Source organism: Pollachius pollachius, assembly GCF_949987615.1.
Source record: "Pollachius pollachius genome assembly, chromosome: 3".
Classification (NCBI taxonomy): Eukaryota; Metazoa; Chordata; class Actinopteri; order Gadiformes; family Gadidae; genus Pollachius; species Pollachius pollachius.
In genome coordinates this window covers 40,627,033-40,644,836 of record NC_136936.1, presented here as the reverse complement: position 1 = coordinate 40,644,836, position 17,804 = coordinate 40,627,033, and the positions used below count along the sequence as shown (strand labels likewise).

The 17,804-nt window shown below is 42.9% G+C and overlaps 1 protein-coding gene across 1 annotated transcript; it reads right to left on the bottom strand.

The window, feature by feature from the left end:
- Nucleotides 1-2,364: 2,364 nt before the first annotated feature.
- ccdc138 (coiled-coil domain containing 138) lies at nt 2,365-17,396 on the bottom strand (the record flags this gene model as incomplete). The annotated part of the gene is made up of 16 exons (XM_079733822.1): nt 2,365-3,496; nt 4,048-4,186; nt 8,765-8,941; nt 10,517-10,721; nt 12,037-12,153; nt 12,790-12,945; nt 13,656-13,775; nt 14,706-14,783; nt 15,208-15,327; nt 15,863-15,973; nt 16,049-16,105; nt 16,398-16,570; nt 16,717-16,808; nt 16,912-17,053; nt 17,173-17,212; nt 17,331-17,396. The coding sequence occupies 16 exons, from the start codon at nt 17,394-17,396 to the stop codon at nt 3,370-3,372; spliced, it is 1,920 nt and encodes a 639-aa protein (XP_079589948.1). The 3' UTR covers nt 2,365-3,369.
- Nucleotides 17,397-17,804: the final 408 nt, after the last annotated feature.

The following is a 17,804-nucleotide window of genomic DNA, read 5'->3' as shown; positions in this document are numbered from 1 at the left end:
GAGCCTCTGTTCACAGGGCGATGCAGCTACACCCACACACCCACACAAACACACATGCAGAGTGAAAGTGGGAGACGGTGTGTGTGTGTGTGTGTGTGTGTGTGACCTCAGGGTCCATTATTTGAGTCTTAAGTGCTTGACTTGGCATACTGTTGATGACTGAGATGAAACGATAGTGAGGAGCAGAGACCTCCGGGCAAGGAGTGCCCTCCTGCCTGGCTCCCACACTCAGGCTAACGGTGCGGCTAATTAAACCTAATAGCTGACACCCGTTTGACACTCGACTACCTCTTACACCTTTACAGCCTCTCATGCAGGCACAAACACAGACACACACACACACACACACACACACACACACGCACACACACACACACAAAGACACAGAGACAGACGGACAGAAATACACACACACAGACACACAGGTAGACAGAGACACACAGACATTGACACACCAACATTGACAGACAGACCCCGACGCACACACAGAGACAGACAGACAGAAATAAGCACAAATAAAGACAGAGATACAGGCAGACAAAGACACCGATATACACAGACAGACAGACAGACATAGACAGACACGACCCCACACACACACAGCAGCCTTCCTCTGCACCTGTACAAACGTATTTGACTGTACGAGCAGCAGTCAGACCAAGGTCAAATATACTTACAGGATTGCAACTCCAACTAGAGTTTTGAGAGCAATTAAAAATATAGATTTTTTTTGGATAAATAATTGATTAGAATATAAAATGATGTCGACTTGAATACGTTTTTCTCACTGATAAAATACGTTGTTTTGCCTCTGCTATTCAGTGATCTGAAGCAGTGGTCTTGGCGAGAAAAGTTAGAAGTGAGAAAAGTTAGAAACACAATGCATATTGGCATATGCCAATATGCATTGTGTTCACCAGGACTCAGCTCACCAGGACTTTACGGATTAAAGCATGTGTGAGGTGCTTCTGATGATGTTTGCTTCCTTTGTCGTTGGAAGCTGTATTTTGTTTATTTCCTCAGCATGAAAATGTGTGGGTGTTTAATTAGGTATCAATAACAGCCATTTCCGTTCTGCTTCAAAATTGTTACCATAGTGGAGGGAAATCTTAAAATCCACCAAAACTTGTGTTTGTAACATCAGAATTAGGCTGATAAACCTGATCCTCGCTGGAAGAAAAGGACTGAACAAGGCAGAATGGAATAATGAAGTTTATAATTAAACCTAAGTTTACAATCTTGAGGTTTGCAATTATATCATGTTGAGCAATTAATCACTTAGGACTCTAATGACCAAACCCTTTTGAAACCAAACACTTAGCTTGGATGTTTGCACACCAGACGTACACCCATGGCATCTATCTGCAACTTTATACCTTGCCTTCAATTTTGCATCACATAAATTGCTGATGTGGATGATCGATGATGATATAAATATGTATAATGTTTCAGAAAAATAATAATCTGAGGGGTCTGGCTAAAGTGAACACAGCCAATTTCACAATCACACACACACACACACACACACACACAGCTACAAACCATTGCTTTAATACGATTTTAATGAGCTCTACCAGCTAGACTGGAGCATGTGGTGGGAGGGGATGGGGAGGAAAACCAGTCTTTCCCAAAATGTCCAGAGTTTCTGGTCCACTGCAAAAAGCCCTCCACGTAAATCCAGAGAAGGGTACAATCCCAGCAGTGGAGTGATGCTGTGCAGACGCGGGGCAGGGCAGGATCAGTGCGTTACTTAACGCAGAGCAGAAACGCCATTCACTGCAGGCCAGACGTCAAAGTCAAGAAAGTAAATAAATCTGTATTTACTTTATTAGAGGGCCTGTTTGGGGTTTCCACCGGACATGCAAGTGGCTTGGAAGTTGTTTTTTTTTAACATAAAAAGGGTACAAAGGAAATAACAAAGGCAATGTTGCGGGCCTTTTATAATCCCACAATTATTTTGGGATTCTTGATAGTCTTTCCCTCATAAATGTTCATCATCCAAATGTAGAAGACATTATAATCCGGCAAGTTAGGTTAAATGTGTGTTTAGTGGGTTATTATAAATCCTGTTGTATGGTTGTTGGATATGCAGGCTGTTTCCAGTTGTGCGAAATAACCCTTTTTTCAAACCAGAGCAAATAAACATTTTTGTTTCAAAACAATGAATCAAATAAAGCTCATGCATAAATGCAGTAATTGACAAAACAAGGTGAAACATGTTTTAAATTGATTTATTCATTTGCTTATGAAAAAATTATAAAAGTTAGTTATTCTCTTTTTTACCGAACTTAGTCAGTTAACAAACCTGTGGAAGATGTTAGCATGCTTCAGCCAACAACGCTAAGTATTCAAATGAGGCTCAGTTACTTCTGTACACCGTTTGGAATTACAAGCAAATAAAAGATAATTTGGAGATAAAACAAACCATATTTGTCTGTCGTCTTCCTTTAGATCGGATGGCAACCAAGTTTCTATTAACTTTGATGGTTCAAAAGGCCAGTTTTAGCGACACAAAGGCATCTGAGATTTCTTCATTGTTTAGTTATCATTTCCAGCTACCATGAATAATTACGATATCAAACTTTCTAAACCCGTCAATTACCCAAATGACCCAAGTCCAAATGATCAAGCAACCTCAATGTACATGACAGGTTGTCGAAGGCGGAACCAAATTAAACTGTGGGAAGCTAAGTTCACATAGTCTTCTTAACCCTCTCCTTGTGAGATTTTGAAAAAGAGCTACAAGATGCGGTGGACAGATCCCTACAGAACACTCAGAACCAGGCTCGGAAGTTAGTTCTTCATGCCGTTCTGCACCGGTAACTGGAGCACTCTCCCGGGAGTCTTTTGTCCGACTATTCAAAATCAGCCCTGATGGGTTTGATCCTTGGGTGTCCTCCTAACAAGTAAGGCCTTTTCCTGAGACCAACACTCCCACCCACATACTGAGTGAGGACAATCGAAAACAAATGAAAAAGCCCAGCTAACGTGAACCACATGGACGCTAACAACCACAACATGGTCCATCCATAGAGTCATCCAGTTCTTTTAGTTTGCGTTTACAGCCGTAATGTGCGTCTCTGAAGCCCACGAGATGCCCATTAACCCTGAGCTAAATGCTCAGGCCTTTGTATTTGTTTGAAACCTAACAAAGGCACCGGATCAGTCTGTTTCGTACCGAATCATTAAAACTAACTACAATGAAAATAATGCTATTCAAAAAAATCGTAAAAAAGTATGATCTAATAAATACGGTTGGTTTGTCGATGTGACAAGTACATCACGGTTAACAGCGCTGCCTATTGTAGCCTTGAGAGTGCAAGGGATGGGAGTGGACGACACTGCCTCAGCGGTGGCTCACGGGCCGTCTCACGTGAGGTTGAGCAGTATGGAGCCCAGGTTGAGGCGGAGGAAGCTGCAGGACGGGTCGGTGGTGCGCTGCATCTCCTGCAGCAGGAGGCACAGGCAGGAGCGCTCAAACAGTCGACGGTTCCTCCTGAGCGAGGACCATAAAGACGGAGAGAAACGCTTGAATAGATTGAATTACGTTCCGATGTGCAAGCTTTTAAAGAATGTCCGTGGAGTGGGTGGCTTCTCGTGTTCATGGTCTGAAAGGCTGCTATGATTTAGCCGGATAATCATCCTGAATTTCTATTTCATCTCAATCTATAATTCAGTCTGAAGTCCCTTGTGTCTGAGCCACAGAATGGGCTGGGTTGCTTCAAGATTCAACCAATCAAAAGGCAGATAATAATTCCACAAGTGACGATGCTCTTTGCTGTTGATTTTTTTGCCGATATATCCGGACATTTTCTCAAAAAGGCCTCAATAGCAGAATCCATTAAATAAAAAATAAAAACACCTTAAAGGAGAACTTCCATGGATGCTAGCAGCATATATCTTTTAAGCTCCTACAAGACGCTGATTGTCTAAGTGTAATCTCACTCCAAGCCGCAGTACCACCAAATAAAAAACGGTGTGGGATTCATGGGCAGGAACCAGGCACGCTAGGAGTACATTACAAAGACAAAGAGCTCTACAACTCACCTGATGTTTGACAACTTCTGAAGCAGGATGGACAGCTTCTCTAGCAGACCAAGATCAAGAGGAGGCTGCTGAAGGAGCTTGGAGATGGTCGAGAAGAAGTCAGCACAGCTGCAAGCCTCCAGGAAGGGATCCAGGAAGCCTTTACGGTACACACATGGTCCACATATTTAAACAATGGATGAGGCCTAGAGTTCGGGTGAAGATAACACACATTCGAGCCTTCTCACAGAGCTGTCATGGCAGGGTAAACACAGATGTTGCCCCCCAACCTTAGCATTGAGTAGGTAGGCAGGTGTTTCACTCATGTGTGCCAAAGCACCAGCACTGTTCTGTTATCTTCAGTAGTTTAGTCTACTACCCGTAATTCAGACGCCAAAGTCACGAAGGTAAATAAATCTGGTATTTTCTCTATTAGAGGGCATGTTTAGGGTTTCCAGCAGGACCTGCAAGTGGTTTGGAAGGCTTTTTGAAGTATCAAAAAGGAACAGGGTGAATTACAAAGGCAAGGTTGTAGGCCTTTCCCTATTCACTCCCAGCAGAGCCATAATCAGTGTTATGAACAACACCTTACGAGCGATGACACTTGTGTAAAGGATGTATTTGATCACAGGGGTCTGCAGAGAGCATTGGATTTCATAGCTTCATAGTTGGTCTGATATACACAGAAATGAGGCAGCATTTATCCATGAGTGGACTCTTCAGATGGAGGGCAGGAAGTGAAATGGAGAACGCCAAGCAGTAGTACTGTTTCTGTAAATGGTGTGGGCCCAAATAGTCGGAAATCTATCCATTTAGTTAAAACCAGTATGATTTATCACACAATATCACACAAATTACTCGCCATCATCAGTAGACAGTAAATTACCTTGTACTGCAGACCTCGTATTACAACAAAGATGAAAGCCTTCAAAAGCCTGGAGTCATATCACTTTTCCTGTTCGGTTTGGTTAACGTTTGGGATCAAAAAACTAAAAGGACTAAATCTAGATTTTGACATGGTGATGCTTTAAGTTTTCAGTGAAAAAGCTCCCAAATCACAATGCTTAGGATGTGTTGTATCAACCAGAAAAACATCCTTATTAACCTTGCTCGACAGCATCATATCATTTAACAATTAGGCTTGAACACACCATCAACCTCCAAGAAATTACCTCAAAATGTAAAATTTATGCACTTCCTGCCCTCTATCTCAGTAGCGCTCCACTGGTGAGACCTCATCTACAACCACCGTTTATATAAAACAGGAGGAACATTTGGTCTGAAAACCAAAGGCAATTAAAAAAAAAATATATATATATATATATATATATATATATATATATATATATATATATTGTGGGTACTGCTTATCGGTGTGTCAATTTATTATGGAGTCTGAATACTTCTCGGTCTGTGTTCTGCATCTCTGCATTCTCTCTTCTGATCGTGAGATGAATGCATGTGAGATGATGCTGTGCAAATAATGTAATAAAGCTGCATTGTGATTGATGGACACCGGCATTTCTGCATATTTGTTTATTTGGTCGTTAAAATATGAATAATGGTTCTGATCTTATACCTCTCCAAAACACACACACCGACACACACACACAAAATGTTATGGATGCTGGTCAAAGCCACTCTTTGATAACTTAGCTTGAATATGTCTCCATATTGTCAACATTAAAACTGGCCTTCTTAAACTAATAGGGATCACACACTATCCCTAAAGGAGATGAAACAGACCCAACAAATAAAAAAGGCACACAGATGGCAGACGTATCACATTCTTTCAGTCAATAAAAGCAAATGTGCTGCCTTCTGAAGTGAACTCCATCCCCCCAAAGACACACACAATCACACACACACACACACACACACACACACAAAGCTGCTCCTTGTCATGATCAACTTTGTTTTTGCTAAAGTTTCATTCCTGCTTCAACTAGTTCTCAAAGAAGGATCTCTTAAATATCTTGAAATGTTGGTATGATTTGAATGGCAGCTGCCCTGCTTGTGTGAATCACCAACATATATAACCAAACATGAATAGTTTTAAGGAATGAGCTAAGAAGTGATTCGATTTTTCTTCTAAAAGGTTCTGGGTTTGATTCCCACATGTCTGCAGCCTACCTGAGCATCCTTGGGAATTAGGCATAACCCCTACTTCCTCAATAACCTGTATCCGAAATCACTGTCACCTTTGCACAGAAGTTTCTGCTCAGTCAGAAAACAGTCAATATGAATGTGATCTAACATCTAGTCAATCCATTAATAATACAATATAATAATACAATATAACCCCTTGTACGGTTTCACAGTCAAGGAATCTGATTGGGTAGGTCACCATCTGTCTTGCGCTAATATCTCCTCTCTTTGAGTTGCTGTTCATTCCAACGACGTGAGAAGGAATCCTTTGATCGCGTTCAGTGGAAAACTCTTGACCGTCAGAGGTCATCGATTGGTGAAATCGTGAATTCCGTCAACAGCCCCCCCATCAATGACCTGAGATTGTAAAACTCATACCAATCCCAGACAATGATGGTTTAATGAGAGCCAAGGCTTCCTGTAAGACCGTATCCCACTTCACAGACCCGTTCGCGTGGCCCCCCGGCTGTTTATGGAAAAAATAGTGGATCTGGAGTCAACAAAGAATTGTTCAGGGCCTGGATCTGCTGCTTGCTTGTCACAACCTCCATGTGTGTTGCCCTTTTCGGACACATGTTCCAAGACAAATGCAGATGACGGGGGCTTTGTAGGTAGCACAGACCTCCTGTCAAGATTCCAAATCTGGACACTGCCCGGATACGTTCATTTGTTCCCCCAGCGATTTGTACCTCTTCGTATCGGGGCCTCCAACCAGGGTTTAACCCTTGATGGGAAAGGGTGGAGAAGGTGCAGCACGGCTGGCCTTCCACAAGTTTTGATTTACAACCCAGAGAACAGAGAAATAGTGGAGGGTGGAGGTGGACAGTGAGCAGAGCTGTGTTTGGGGCTGTATGTGAAAAATCTGCCAGAAGGGGCAACACCTGAACAATTGAACACATGGTCATTGTTCCCACCATGTGTTTAATGGGCCATCATTATTTGCAAGGTACAGGAAGTATGCCCATATTTGATTTTATTGTTGAATGAAACGACATTCCCGTGTGAACTTCTGAACGAGTAAATCGGCAAGATGCTGACTCGCATAGGGCTCAGGATTTACCCAAAGACAGACCTAGACATCCTTCATCTGGACAGTGGTGACCTCTCTCTGGTGGACTGAGAGCTGGCTTGGGCCGTCACTTCTGCACATGTGGCCGTATTGAGAACCCAATGGGTTGCTGGCCCGCGCACCACATGAATTGTGATAATAAAACCACGGTCCATAAACCCTGTTGATAGAAAAGCTGCCAGTGCACTCTGGCCAGGACCCACTTTCCATACGGCTGCAAGTTCATTATAGCGTTTATTTTTATGGGCTTTAAATGAGCCCCAGCGGCGTGCTTCATGACACTCAAGGTCTTGCGTGCCAATGAACTCACTTGGCCTGTGCGCCCCCTCTCAAACACTCCCCCCCCCCCCAGGGAGCCCGGGTGTCTGCTCTGTGCCACAGTCTGAGAGGTAGCTCAAGCGTGTTTACTCAGATACCTGTACAGTAGTACCGTATTGTGGTGGTGTTGGAGAACAATCCTGAATGGCATTATTGCATTGACCATCAGGGCTGTGACTAATAATGATTTTCCTCGTTTATTAATCATTCATTCTTATTTTAGATCATCATTTGGTCTATAAAATGTCAGAAATATTGGTAAATGCCCATCCAAGTTGAGTCCGAACATTTGACTCAAATTGCTTTATCTGACAAGCAGCAAGACAAACTGAATGATTTCCTTACGTTAATTATATAATGATCCATGAACCTAAAGTCTCAGAGTGTCTGAAGCAATTCTTTTACTTGACTGGAAATAAATTACTCAAAGATTAATCCATTATTAAAAATTATACACATGTCTGTTGATTGACTAATCATTGGAGCCCTACTGTACATGAAATGTAGAAAAATACCACAATCAAAAGAACTGTAGATATCAGGTTGGCATTGGAAACGGCCACAAGTTTATGATTTAATATGGATTACCTTAGCTGCTGCTAGTAGAGACTTTATACGTCTGTGGTGCTGCCGCATATATATTATATAGGCAGTAGCTGAAGATTAACAACCTTGTACAGGTTGTAAAACATGTTGTGGAAAAGGTACAAAACTGAGCACTAAAACAGTCCACAGTAGAACCATGCACAAAATAAGTATCTGCAAATTATTTTATCAGCCAAAAGTCGGAGGTGATGAAATTTTTTTGTTTTAACATGCTACCATTGTCAAAAAAGAGATTAACATGGATTAACATGTTAATGAAGCCAAGTACATTCTGATGGACACTGATTTTGGATGAGCTCAAACACTTTAATGAGTGCAAATTGAAAGTATTTTATATATATATAGAGAGCAAAATCTTTAATTGCTATAATTACGACGTAATATACTACTATTTGTTTCATAGTGTATGCTATAAATATGTTGATTGTTGCTGATAAATAAAGTTGTAAAACCTCGGGGCCACATAAATATCTATAATGAAGCTAAATGATTGGATTATAACTCTACAGTTCTGAGGAAAACACTTCCAGGTTAGCATCTGGCTTGATGAGGCAGTACTCGAGCTGTACTGATGGGGCTGTGTGTGCATAGACTCACGGGACGGTGCGGACAGCTGCATCAGGATATCTACGGGCCCATGCAGGCCTCCTCTGCTGCTGGCCCCCAGGAGACGAAGCAGGACCCCCACGCCTCCGTACTGCAGGAACAGACCCCGGCTTCCCTCGCTCCTCAGCTGGCTGCGGAGGCTGCCCAGTGCCTGGGCCAGCAGGTCAGCTGCAGGGAAGGGACGAGGCAGACCCTTAGTGTACACAAAGAAGGCTTTGGTTGGGAATTGGGGGAGACTTACACATCCATAGTGTATTAGTGCCGGTGCCTTGGGAGTGCAATAGTGGGGAGACTTTCATCTCGATTGATCACATGCACGTATTTGCGTGAATTGGTAAACATGGTATATTTTCCCTTTGGTTCCCAACATTGTCTGTACTGTTGTCAGCTCACAAATCTGTTCCTCCACAAACCCTGGGAGCCACATCGCCTGGCCTGCACTCGATACATCATCCGAGCACTGCAGCACCTCACCACTCATCTCAGATCATCTCAACAGCGTTCTTCTTGGAACCCAGTTGCCCAGATGCGAGTGTTTTTACATTGGATAAAAGCACATTAGTATTGTTAGATGAGTTGCGTCTCTCTCTATAAAAAAAATATAAAGCAACCCATTACAGATGACGGAAAACACTGTCATTGGCGTGGGAACTGTCGCCATCCAGCTTGACGTCAGCCTGGGAATAGTGAGCCAGGCCGGCTTTAGGGCGAGGGGATGAAAGGGCTTTTCTAGAGATGTTACCACTGAGCCCCCGGGAAGGCGAGGAAGGGGGTCCGCTTGTCAGAGATGTGTCATAATGTGCTAGCTATAATCAGGGAGGGATCTGAGGTTTACAGTGGTATAGCTAGGGAGCCGAATGGGATCTGAACGTTTTTTTACACACACACACACACACACACGCACGCACACGCACACGCACACGCACACGCACACGCACACACACACACACACACACACACACACACACACACACACACCTTTCCTCTCGAGCGCATGTCGGTCATTGATCGATGAACACACATGGTACGAGGCTAGTCTGACAGGTTTGTTCTTTTTTCACCCTGCATCCCCATTACCTCAAAAATCTAACTTGATTACAGCAGAGGTGACATGGAAGAAATTGATTTCACTGCGGAACTTCTGATGAGCCCTGATGAGCCTATTTAGTGTTCCATCTAAATAGGTTAACTGTATGTTGAGATTTACCTGAGCATTTCTAAAACAAAATCAGCTGGTTATTGCCGTCAAATCGATTCTCTCCACCAAACCACAACGAATGCGGGTGCTAATAGAACCTTTATCCTTTATCCTTGAACCTTTACAGAGGAGTCGTTGAGGACAAACACTGGTGTCCCTCATCACACCAATTTTGGGTCTGCTCCTTTTATGTACCTGGGCAGAGCTACTAGCCCTCTTAACTAGGCTACCAACATTGCCCTGCTACACAAAAGGAGACACATCCAGAATGAGTGTTATAAGTGACACCTGTGTTTGTCCCATAATGTCGCCTCTTTGATAAGGGTCTATTGGCTGAACTGCTTAAGAGTTGAGTTGTTTCAGTTCAATGTGGAGTCTTTGAAAAACAAAACAAAAACAAAAAATATCAAAGCGGGGAATCATCCGTCGTAAGATAAGAGTAAAGAATTATAACTTATTATTTTATAGATTACAGCAGAGACATAGGCCTGTACTCATTTATATAGTGACAAGATGGTTCTGATCCATGATTGGGAGACTCCTACCTTGGGTGACGGTGTGTAGAACAATGAGGGCGGAGAGGACACGCGTGTGCGGACAAGGGCTGTGATAGAGCACACTCCCCCCGTGAGCTGGGCCGCTGTTGCCACGGGAACCAGGCAGGACCCCGTCTCCGCTGTCGTGCTCCGTGGGCGGGTGTGCAGAAACCTGCGCCCCTATTCGCCGCCGGGTGGAGGACAAGGCCCCGCGCTGAGCAAGGCCCAAAGGAAAAGGTTTTAGAAGAGAGGGCATGTTGAGGAACGTCCAGGATGCTTAAATGAGAAAGAGACTCAGTCATAGCTTAAAAAAAAATTGTTTGATAGTTAGTTGATTTTGAATACAAAAAGCGATGCGCTAAATGCGTTGACTTAAAGTGCAGCCATAATAAAAACGCAACGATTGGATCATAAAACTAGGAGCCTTATTTGTCCAAGGCAACCAAGGCCAGACGTTTTTTTATTCCAACATAAAAATAAAGCACACATGTTGATTTTTTAACTCTTGTTTAAAGACTTGGATAAAGGGTAATGGAGCCAATAAAACCAACACTTAAAAGATCTGCTAAAAGGCTCTGGAGAAAATAATCCTCTTCAATCATCTTATGGTGTTTGACCTTCCCTCCGAGTGGTGAAGGACTTCACAGTTGGGATTCATCCTGCTCTATTTATGTGTTTGTCTTCAGACTTGGGAATTGATTTGATTGAAGCTTACAATGCTACGGGGCCAGAAACACAAACACTGCATACTAGGGGTCCATGTCAGGCTTTGGGGTTTGGAAACCCAAGTTATGGCGTGTGGCAAGTGGTTAGCTAACAGAGGACCACAAAGTGAGCTGTTGTTATGAATGGAGCTTAGGCTCAGAAACCGCCAATGATGGCAGTAGCAGGATTCCCAGTGACCCACTACTCAACTTAGCCATATTCCTATTCCCAGTGATGATGATGATGAAGATATCAGGCCTGCATGGTCGTGATCAACCAAAGCCAGTCTGTCTGGATGCATTTCTAACCAAAGCCACACAGAGTAAGTGAGTATGTTTTAATATGTGGATTCTGTCCAATTCCCAGCCAGGAAATATGGGATAATGCCGATTAGCATGAATTAGCATTCCCCACATGAAATGCAAACAGATACAAAAGGGTTTGTTGTATTTCTTTCTCTTTTTTAACATGTGGTTTGATTCAAGGTTTTGTAATGTGATTATAAAATAAAGACAAATCCTTGTATGACAAATATACTTTGATGGCTTTTTTCAAAATGAGATAGTGCAGATAGTGGAGTTTTGTGTTTTGCATGAAATCAGTGGTAACCAACATTTTACTCTTTACATAAAAGCCAGCACTTGGTATTTAAGCACTTGTATGTGTCTTTCTTTGCAGTAGTAAGTGTAAACATTCACAGTAGACATAATATATCAAAGGGCTTTCTAAATTCCACCACATCTCTACATTTCTGAAGTTTGGCAGTGGCCTTCCTTTAACAGATACCATTCCCCCCCTCGAGATCAACAAAAACCCATCCTCACCTGTGGGCTGCTGTCCAGGTGTCTCAGACCCCAGTAGACGAGGCGGAGGACGCAGAGAAGCAGGGGAGGATCTGATAAGGACGTCCGTTGGAGTTGATCTGCCAACAGAGGTAACATCTGGGGCAAAAAGAACATAGAGAACAGATGAATCGAGGCTCATCCGGATCATTACCGGAGAGCATACACACCACGTGTATTCACTCATTAATAATGTGGTCAGACAAGTTCCGGGAGGAACTCACCTTTCTACCCCCCCATCCCCCACTATCTATTGATGTGCATGCCAATATTACAGTTATTTATCAAGCAGCAGACTCTTTCATTCAAACAGACTGATGAGAGAGGTTGAACAATCAAAGCACGCCATCAATATTGGAGGAAGTACAAAAGTTCCCCTAAAATAAGGTGCGTCCTAGTTTTTGTGCTATAATGGAACTGTCCCAGTCAATGTGGACAAAATGCATTACGGTAATACCATCTCAATAGAACTATTAAGGATGATCCGCCCACGAGCAGGAAAGACTTTTGTTTGAGTGATGCAATTCTGATGCACTAACCTTCACTACATTCACCATCACCACCACTAACTCTTAAAGCCTTCGGATGTAAAAGCCCCCCACCCACACGCGGCCCCCGACCGGCTGGTGCCATCTATAATTTAGCATCTTTCAAACGCCAACCGGGGGATTTCCGAGCTTCATATCCTCATTCGACTAACCAAAACAAAAACAACAACAAAAGCCAAACTGATACCTGGAGGCATCGGTCGGTAAGCAGGACTTGCGGGGGAAGACACGGGGGGTCGCTGGCTGTCTCATGCTGTGGGGCTACTAAAGAGAAGGTCTGAGTCTCCAGCAGCCAGTCCAAAAGCAGGGCTAGGAGCGAAGGGGAGGAAGGCCTCACGGGGCCCTAAAGGAGTGGAGGAGGAGGAAGAGGAGGTCAAACAGACCATAGTCCATGAGATGGGTGGCAATATAATCTTTTGATTTTGTCATCTTCTTCAATTGATTCTATTGTAAAAAAAAAAAAGAAGGGATATATATTTTAATAAATATTATTATCATAGTAATAAAATAGTAAAAACAAATCAATAATACATATTTTTGTATATATCTTTTCATGCAATCAACCATTAGGAACATGGTGAGACTTGCATCATATTTCCAGTTTGTTCCACTTTTAAAAAAAAAAAATGGTGAATCAGATCAAAACATACTATTTTAGACAAAACTTTGGATTCATACTAAACTTCTTCATTCAAGACGAGTCACCACGTTGCATACGGACATAATAAAGGCAGACTTTCTAAATCCAGGAACCAATTAAAGATTATTTCAAGGGTTACGGTTATCAACAGCCAAGCTAGCCCAAACTCACACAGCAAACTGTGTATGGGTGTCTGTGTGTGTGTGTAAAAACACATGTGTACACATGTGGGTTGGGCCAGAGTAAATGACCCGTGCAAATACGTTCCAACTAAACGAGTCCAAGTAGCTCTAATTACATCCAATCCCACTGTTTTAAATAGCTGTGAGTTCCTCACTAAGACACGTCCATGCATAATAAACTCAGGGGAGCAGAGCTAAAGGCAGCCTGCTCAACATCCAGTAGACACATACCTTGTTTGTTGGTTTACTAGAGGCGCCACTTTTCTCCCGTCTCGATGGCTCGCCAGACTGGGTCGCCTTCGCACACGCATTCAGCCGGGCCTTCTCGACCATGCCAGGATCATACTTTCGCTAAGGAAACACACAATTAACAAATGACGATGAGTAAATAAATATCCACTTGTTAATCGAGACCAACTAGTAGAGACACTGCCCCCTGGGGGAACCATAAAGACATTGAAATATGGACGTCGCCCCCAACATCTGTTTGCCGGGGTCCCCAGGAATATTTTATTGTTTTTCAAAAATGTATTATAAAATAATCTGTAAGTGAGCAATCTCCCAGGACCCGAGATGCTGATCAGCGACCCAAAGTCGGGTCACCCCTCTGTGTTGGGGACCACCACACTCGGGCTTTAAAGTGTAAGTGAACCCCCTGTTTCAGCTCAATTCGACACTATGAGATTTAATACAATGCGTTTTGGGTTGAGGATTCTAGGAAGGAGTGGGGCGTGTTATCTCCACGGTTATGGCTCACCCAAATTTTGTTGTACTTTTTAAGTAGTCGTTGTGTAGGATTGTTATAATGAGCACTATATGACATACACCACACTTTACTATAAGTATCTGAGGATTGTAACTCTCTCTTGGGTGCAGATGTAAATATCCGTGGCATTACATAGAAGTGCCCGAGAAGCTTAACTCTCTTGGACACGGACATCAACATTGACCACAGCTCAGAGGGAGCTCCACACATCCAGACAGACCTCACCGCCGGTGACCCTTAGTAATGAGGACATAGTGCATCGGAAAAGGCGCTTTTCTGTGCCTTTCAAAAAGCAGAGGGAGCAGGGTTGAATGTTCACAAACTGGTTGGCAGAGACGGCCAAAACATAGGATTTGACTCCCATTTTACTGGGACTGATAGCTGGGAATTGCTGACTTATTTTACAATACAGGGATTAACAGGGATGAAATTCCATACATAACTATGTTAACGATCATATGACGGATTTGGGTTGACGAACCCTTCGACCTCAATAAGGTGTGGTGTGGTATTACCTGTAGGTTCTCGAGTCGACCCTGTACCCTCTTGTAATGACTTTCCAACTTGGTATTGTGCTCACCAAGCTCCTTGAGCTAAATATGAGAAAAAGAGATGAGGGCCAAAGAATCACATCACTTTCACTAAACCTGATTTTTCATGGAAGCTTCCAAAACTATTTAGAAGAATATCGCTCTAATACGATGTGTTCTGCGCAGAGTTCCATTACCTGTGGTAAAAGTCAGAGTGAAAGGTGTATAGTATCATACAAAAAGAAAATATTCTAAAATTAACACTATGTTTTTATTTTGTTTCATTAAAAAAATGCAACAGCAAGATATTCTTTTATATTCCTTACGCAGAAGGCAGAATCTCCTGTTAGTGTTTTGGTCCATTACTGTACATGTAGCAGCTTGCATGAGACTGCCCTCATGTGGTCCTGGTCGTGCCAAGCACCAAATACTCTCTATCTTATCCCACAATGACATAATGAGACTTTATTCATGCAGCAGTCCCCACCTGTTTCTTCATGCTGTTGTTTAGCTTCTTCATAACGTTGAAGCTGGAACTCATTCTCTTGATCTCCCCCGTTCTCTCTTTGAGAAGCTTCTGAAGCTTCAACACCTCCCGCTGGTGTCTCTGGTAATGCAGACACATGTCAATATGAAACTACTTTCTACCATATGTTTATATCATTTGGGATTACGAGGTACTGAATATTGATGGAGATCGTTGATAGCTGATCTGTGTGAGTGCGTGTGTGTGTGTGTGTGTGTGTGTGCGCGCGCATCTGACGTGCACATGTGTGTGCATGCACACACGTCTCCCTCTATCACGCTCATGTTTTCAATAATTAGCCATGATTACATTTCATTGTATTAACAAAATTGTGAAGGGGAATAGATGAAGCATAAATCCACCCACTACACCCATAAAAAAAGGCCAAATTAACAATCCATTCTTGTCTTCTTTTCTCCTCCCTCTCTCACAGACTCACATTCATCTCCATCCCTCTAGTCACAGTCTGCCTGGCACACAAAATATGTAAACACACTAAGTATATAAATATTGCTCAACCATGATCGACATGGTTGATGTCGAGTGGCTGAAGGGTATTACAGATCATTAAGCCTCTGAGAACATGTGTGTGTGTGTGTGTATGTGTGTGCGTTACCTGCTGAAGAGAGAGTATGCAGGAGTTGAGCGCTTCCTCCATGCCGCTCAGCCTCCCCAGGGGCTCCGATCTCTCCTCCACCCTCCTCTCTCTCTCCTCCAGCCTCCTCTCTCTCTCCTCCACCCTCCTCTCTCTCTCCTCCACCCTCCTCTCTCTCTCCTCCAGCCTCCTCTCTCTCTCCTCCAGCCTCCCCTCTCTCTCCATCAGCTCCCTCTCCCACTCCTGATGATTCACACGCTCTGCCTTCACACACACACACAGACACACACACCCACACACACACACACACACACACACTTTATTTTAACACATTGAATAGGCCTCTAATGTGAAGACACAGCCAACACTTAAGCTTTTGTTAACGTATAACTTAAGGGTCCAATGAGGGAATTGAGGTTAGGAAGAATTACGCCTTTTGAGGTCTTTGCCTTGGAGCCCTTTGAGACTGCAACTGTGATTAAGGCCTACACAAATAAATTAAACTTGACAAAGATAGAAACGAAGAATCACAAAGAAGAGTAGTGCTAATCCCCACCTGTAGCTGTTCGTTGATTGTCATCATCTCTTGGCATACTTTGTCTAAATCAGAAGGGGAGGATTGGCATGTGCTGGATAGCAACTTGAGCCTCCCAGCACTTCTATTCAGCGTGTTCCCTGCTTGGGGCTCAGAGTCCTGGCTGCCATCCACACAAGAGGGCAGGGTCACATCTGGGGAGAGAATCATGGAGCGAAGGATTAGATGTATTTCGGTCACATCAAATAGTCAGCTGTATTATGCGTTCATAATTACATAATCAAGCTGTCCGATGAGCACCCACACACAAATGCAAACAATTACACAAGCACGTACGCACCCGTCTCTGTAGAGAGATGTTGTGTTTCTTCAAGGGGCCAGGGCATGTGTTCTCGTTTCAGCTCATCACTTCCATGGAAACCACACTCAAATCTGAAGAAAACATGTTTTGTCTTTGTAAAATCTGTATCATGGTATGTTTTCTTCTCGTAGTTGTGCCTTTTCACACACTTTTCGTAACATTTACAAGACTTACTGGTCTAGGGGGTTAGAAACAGCCACGATCAGCTCCTTTAAGGCTTTGTTATATATTTGCACTTCTTTCCTAGTCAGTTTAGACGCATGGGAAAGCACAGCCTCTGGAACAACAGCACAGACAGTAATCAGTCGTAGAACAGCTGCAATAATAAACCAACACTTTATTGTCGTACTCAGTACTTATATCCCTGTACATAACCGTCAAAGTATCGCCTCTGGTCTACTCCACCAGACATGGACACTAAATGTTATTACTCACCACAGCCAACGCGATGTGTGTATTCATCTGAAGACAGAAGCTATAATATGAGAGACATGATAGTAGCCATATGTCAGCATGTTTAAACAACTTCATAACACTCTTTTATTTCTGGTATTGTGACGAGACACTTCAGGGTTTCTGTGTGAATAGCAAACCTGTTTCATCTCCTCAGAAGACTTTCGTTTATGCTTATCCACTGCGTCACTGTCTTTCAAATTCATCTTCGTAGAGGCTTTTGCTTCTATTTGTGTGTTTACTACTTGATGTTCATGGAAACGGGATGGAGAACAACACACGCTGTCCAATCCAAATTTGGCGGATACAGTCACGTGCCACGCCTCACGTGACCTTTGCTAACCGAGAAGTAGCCAAGTTGGAGTCTCACCCGTATATTAAGCTTAATCATCAGCTTTTCTATTTTTTAACCAGTATTAACTCGGGTTAAAAAATGCAGATAAAAACAAAACCATAAGGATATATAAATTAATGAGTGTGTATATAGTTCCATTACTGCAATATCCAGATCGGTGTCACCAATAAAGTAAAATACTGCATAAATACGTTCGTCAACATATTACCCAAAAGCCAAAATCAATATATAATCATGCATTGGAATAGTGATAAGCAAA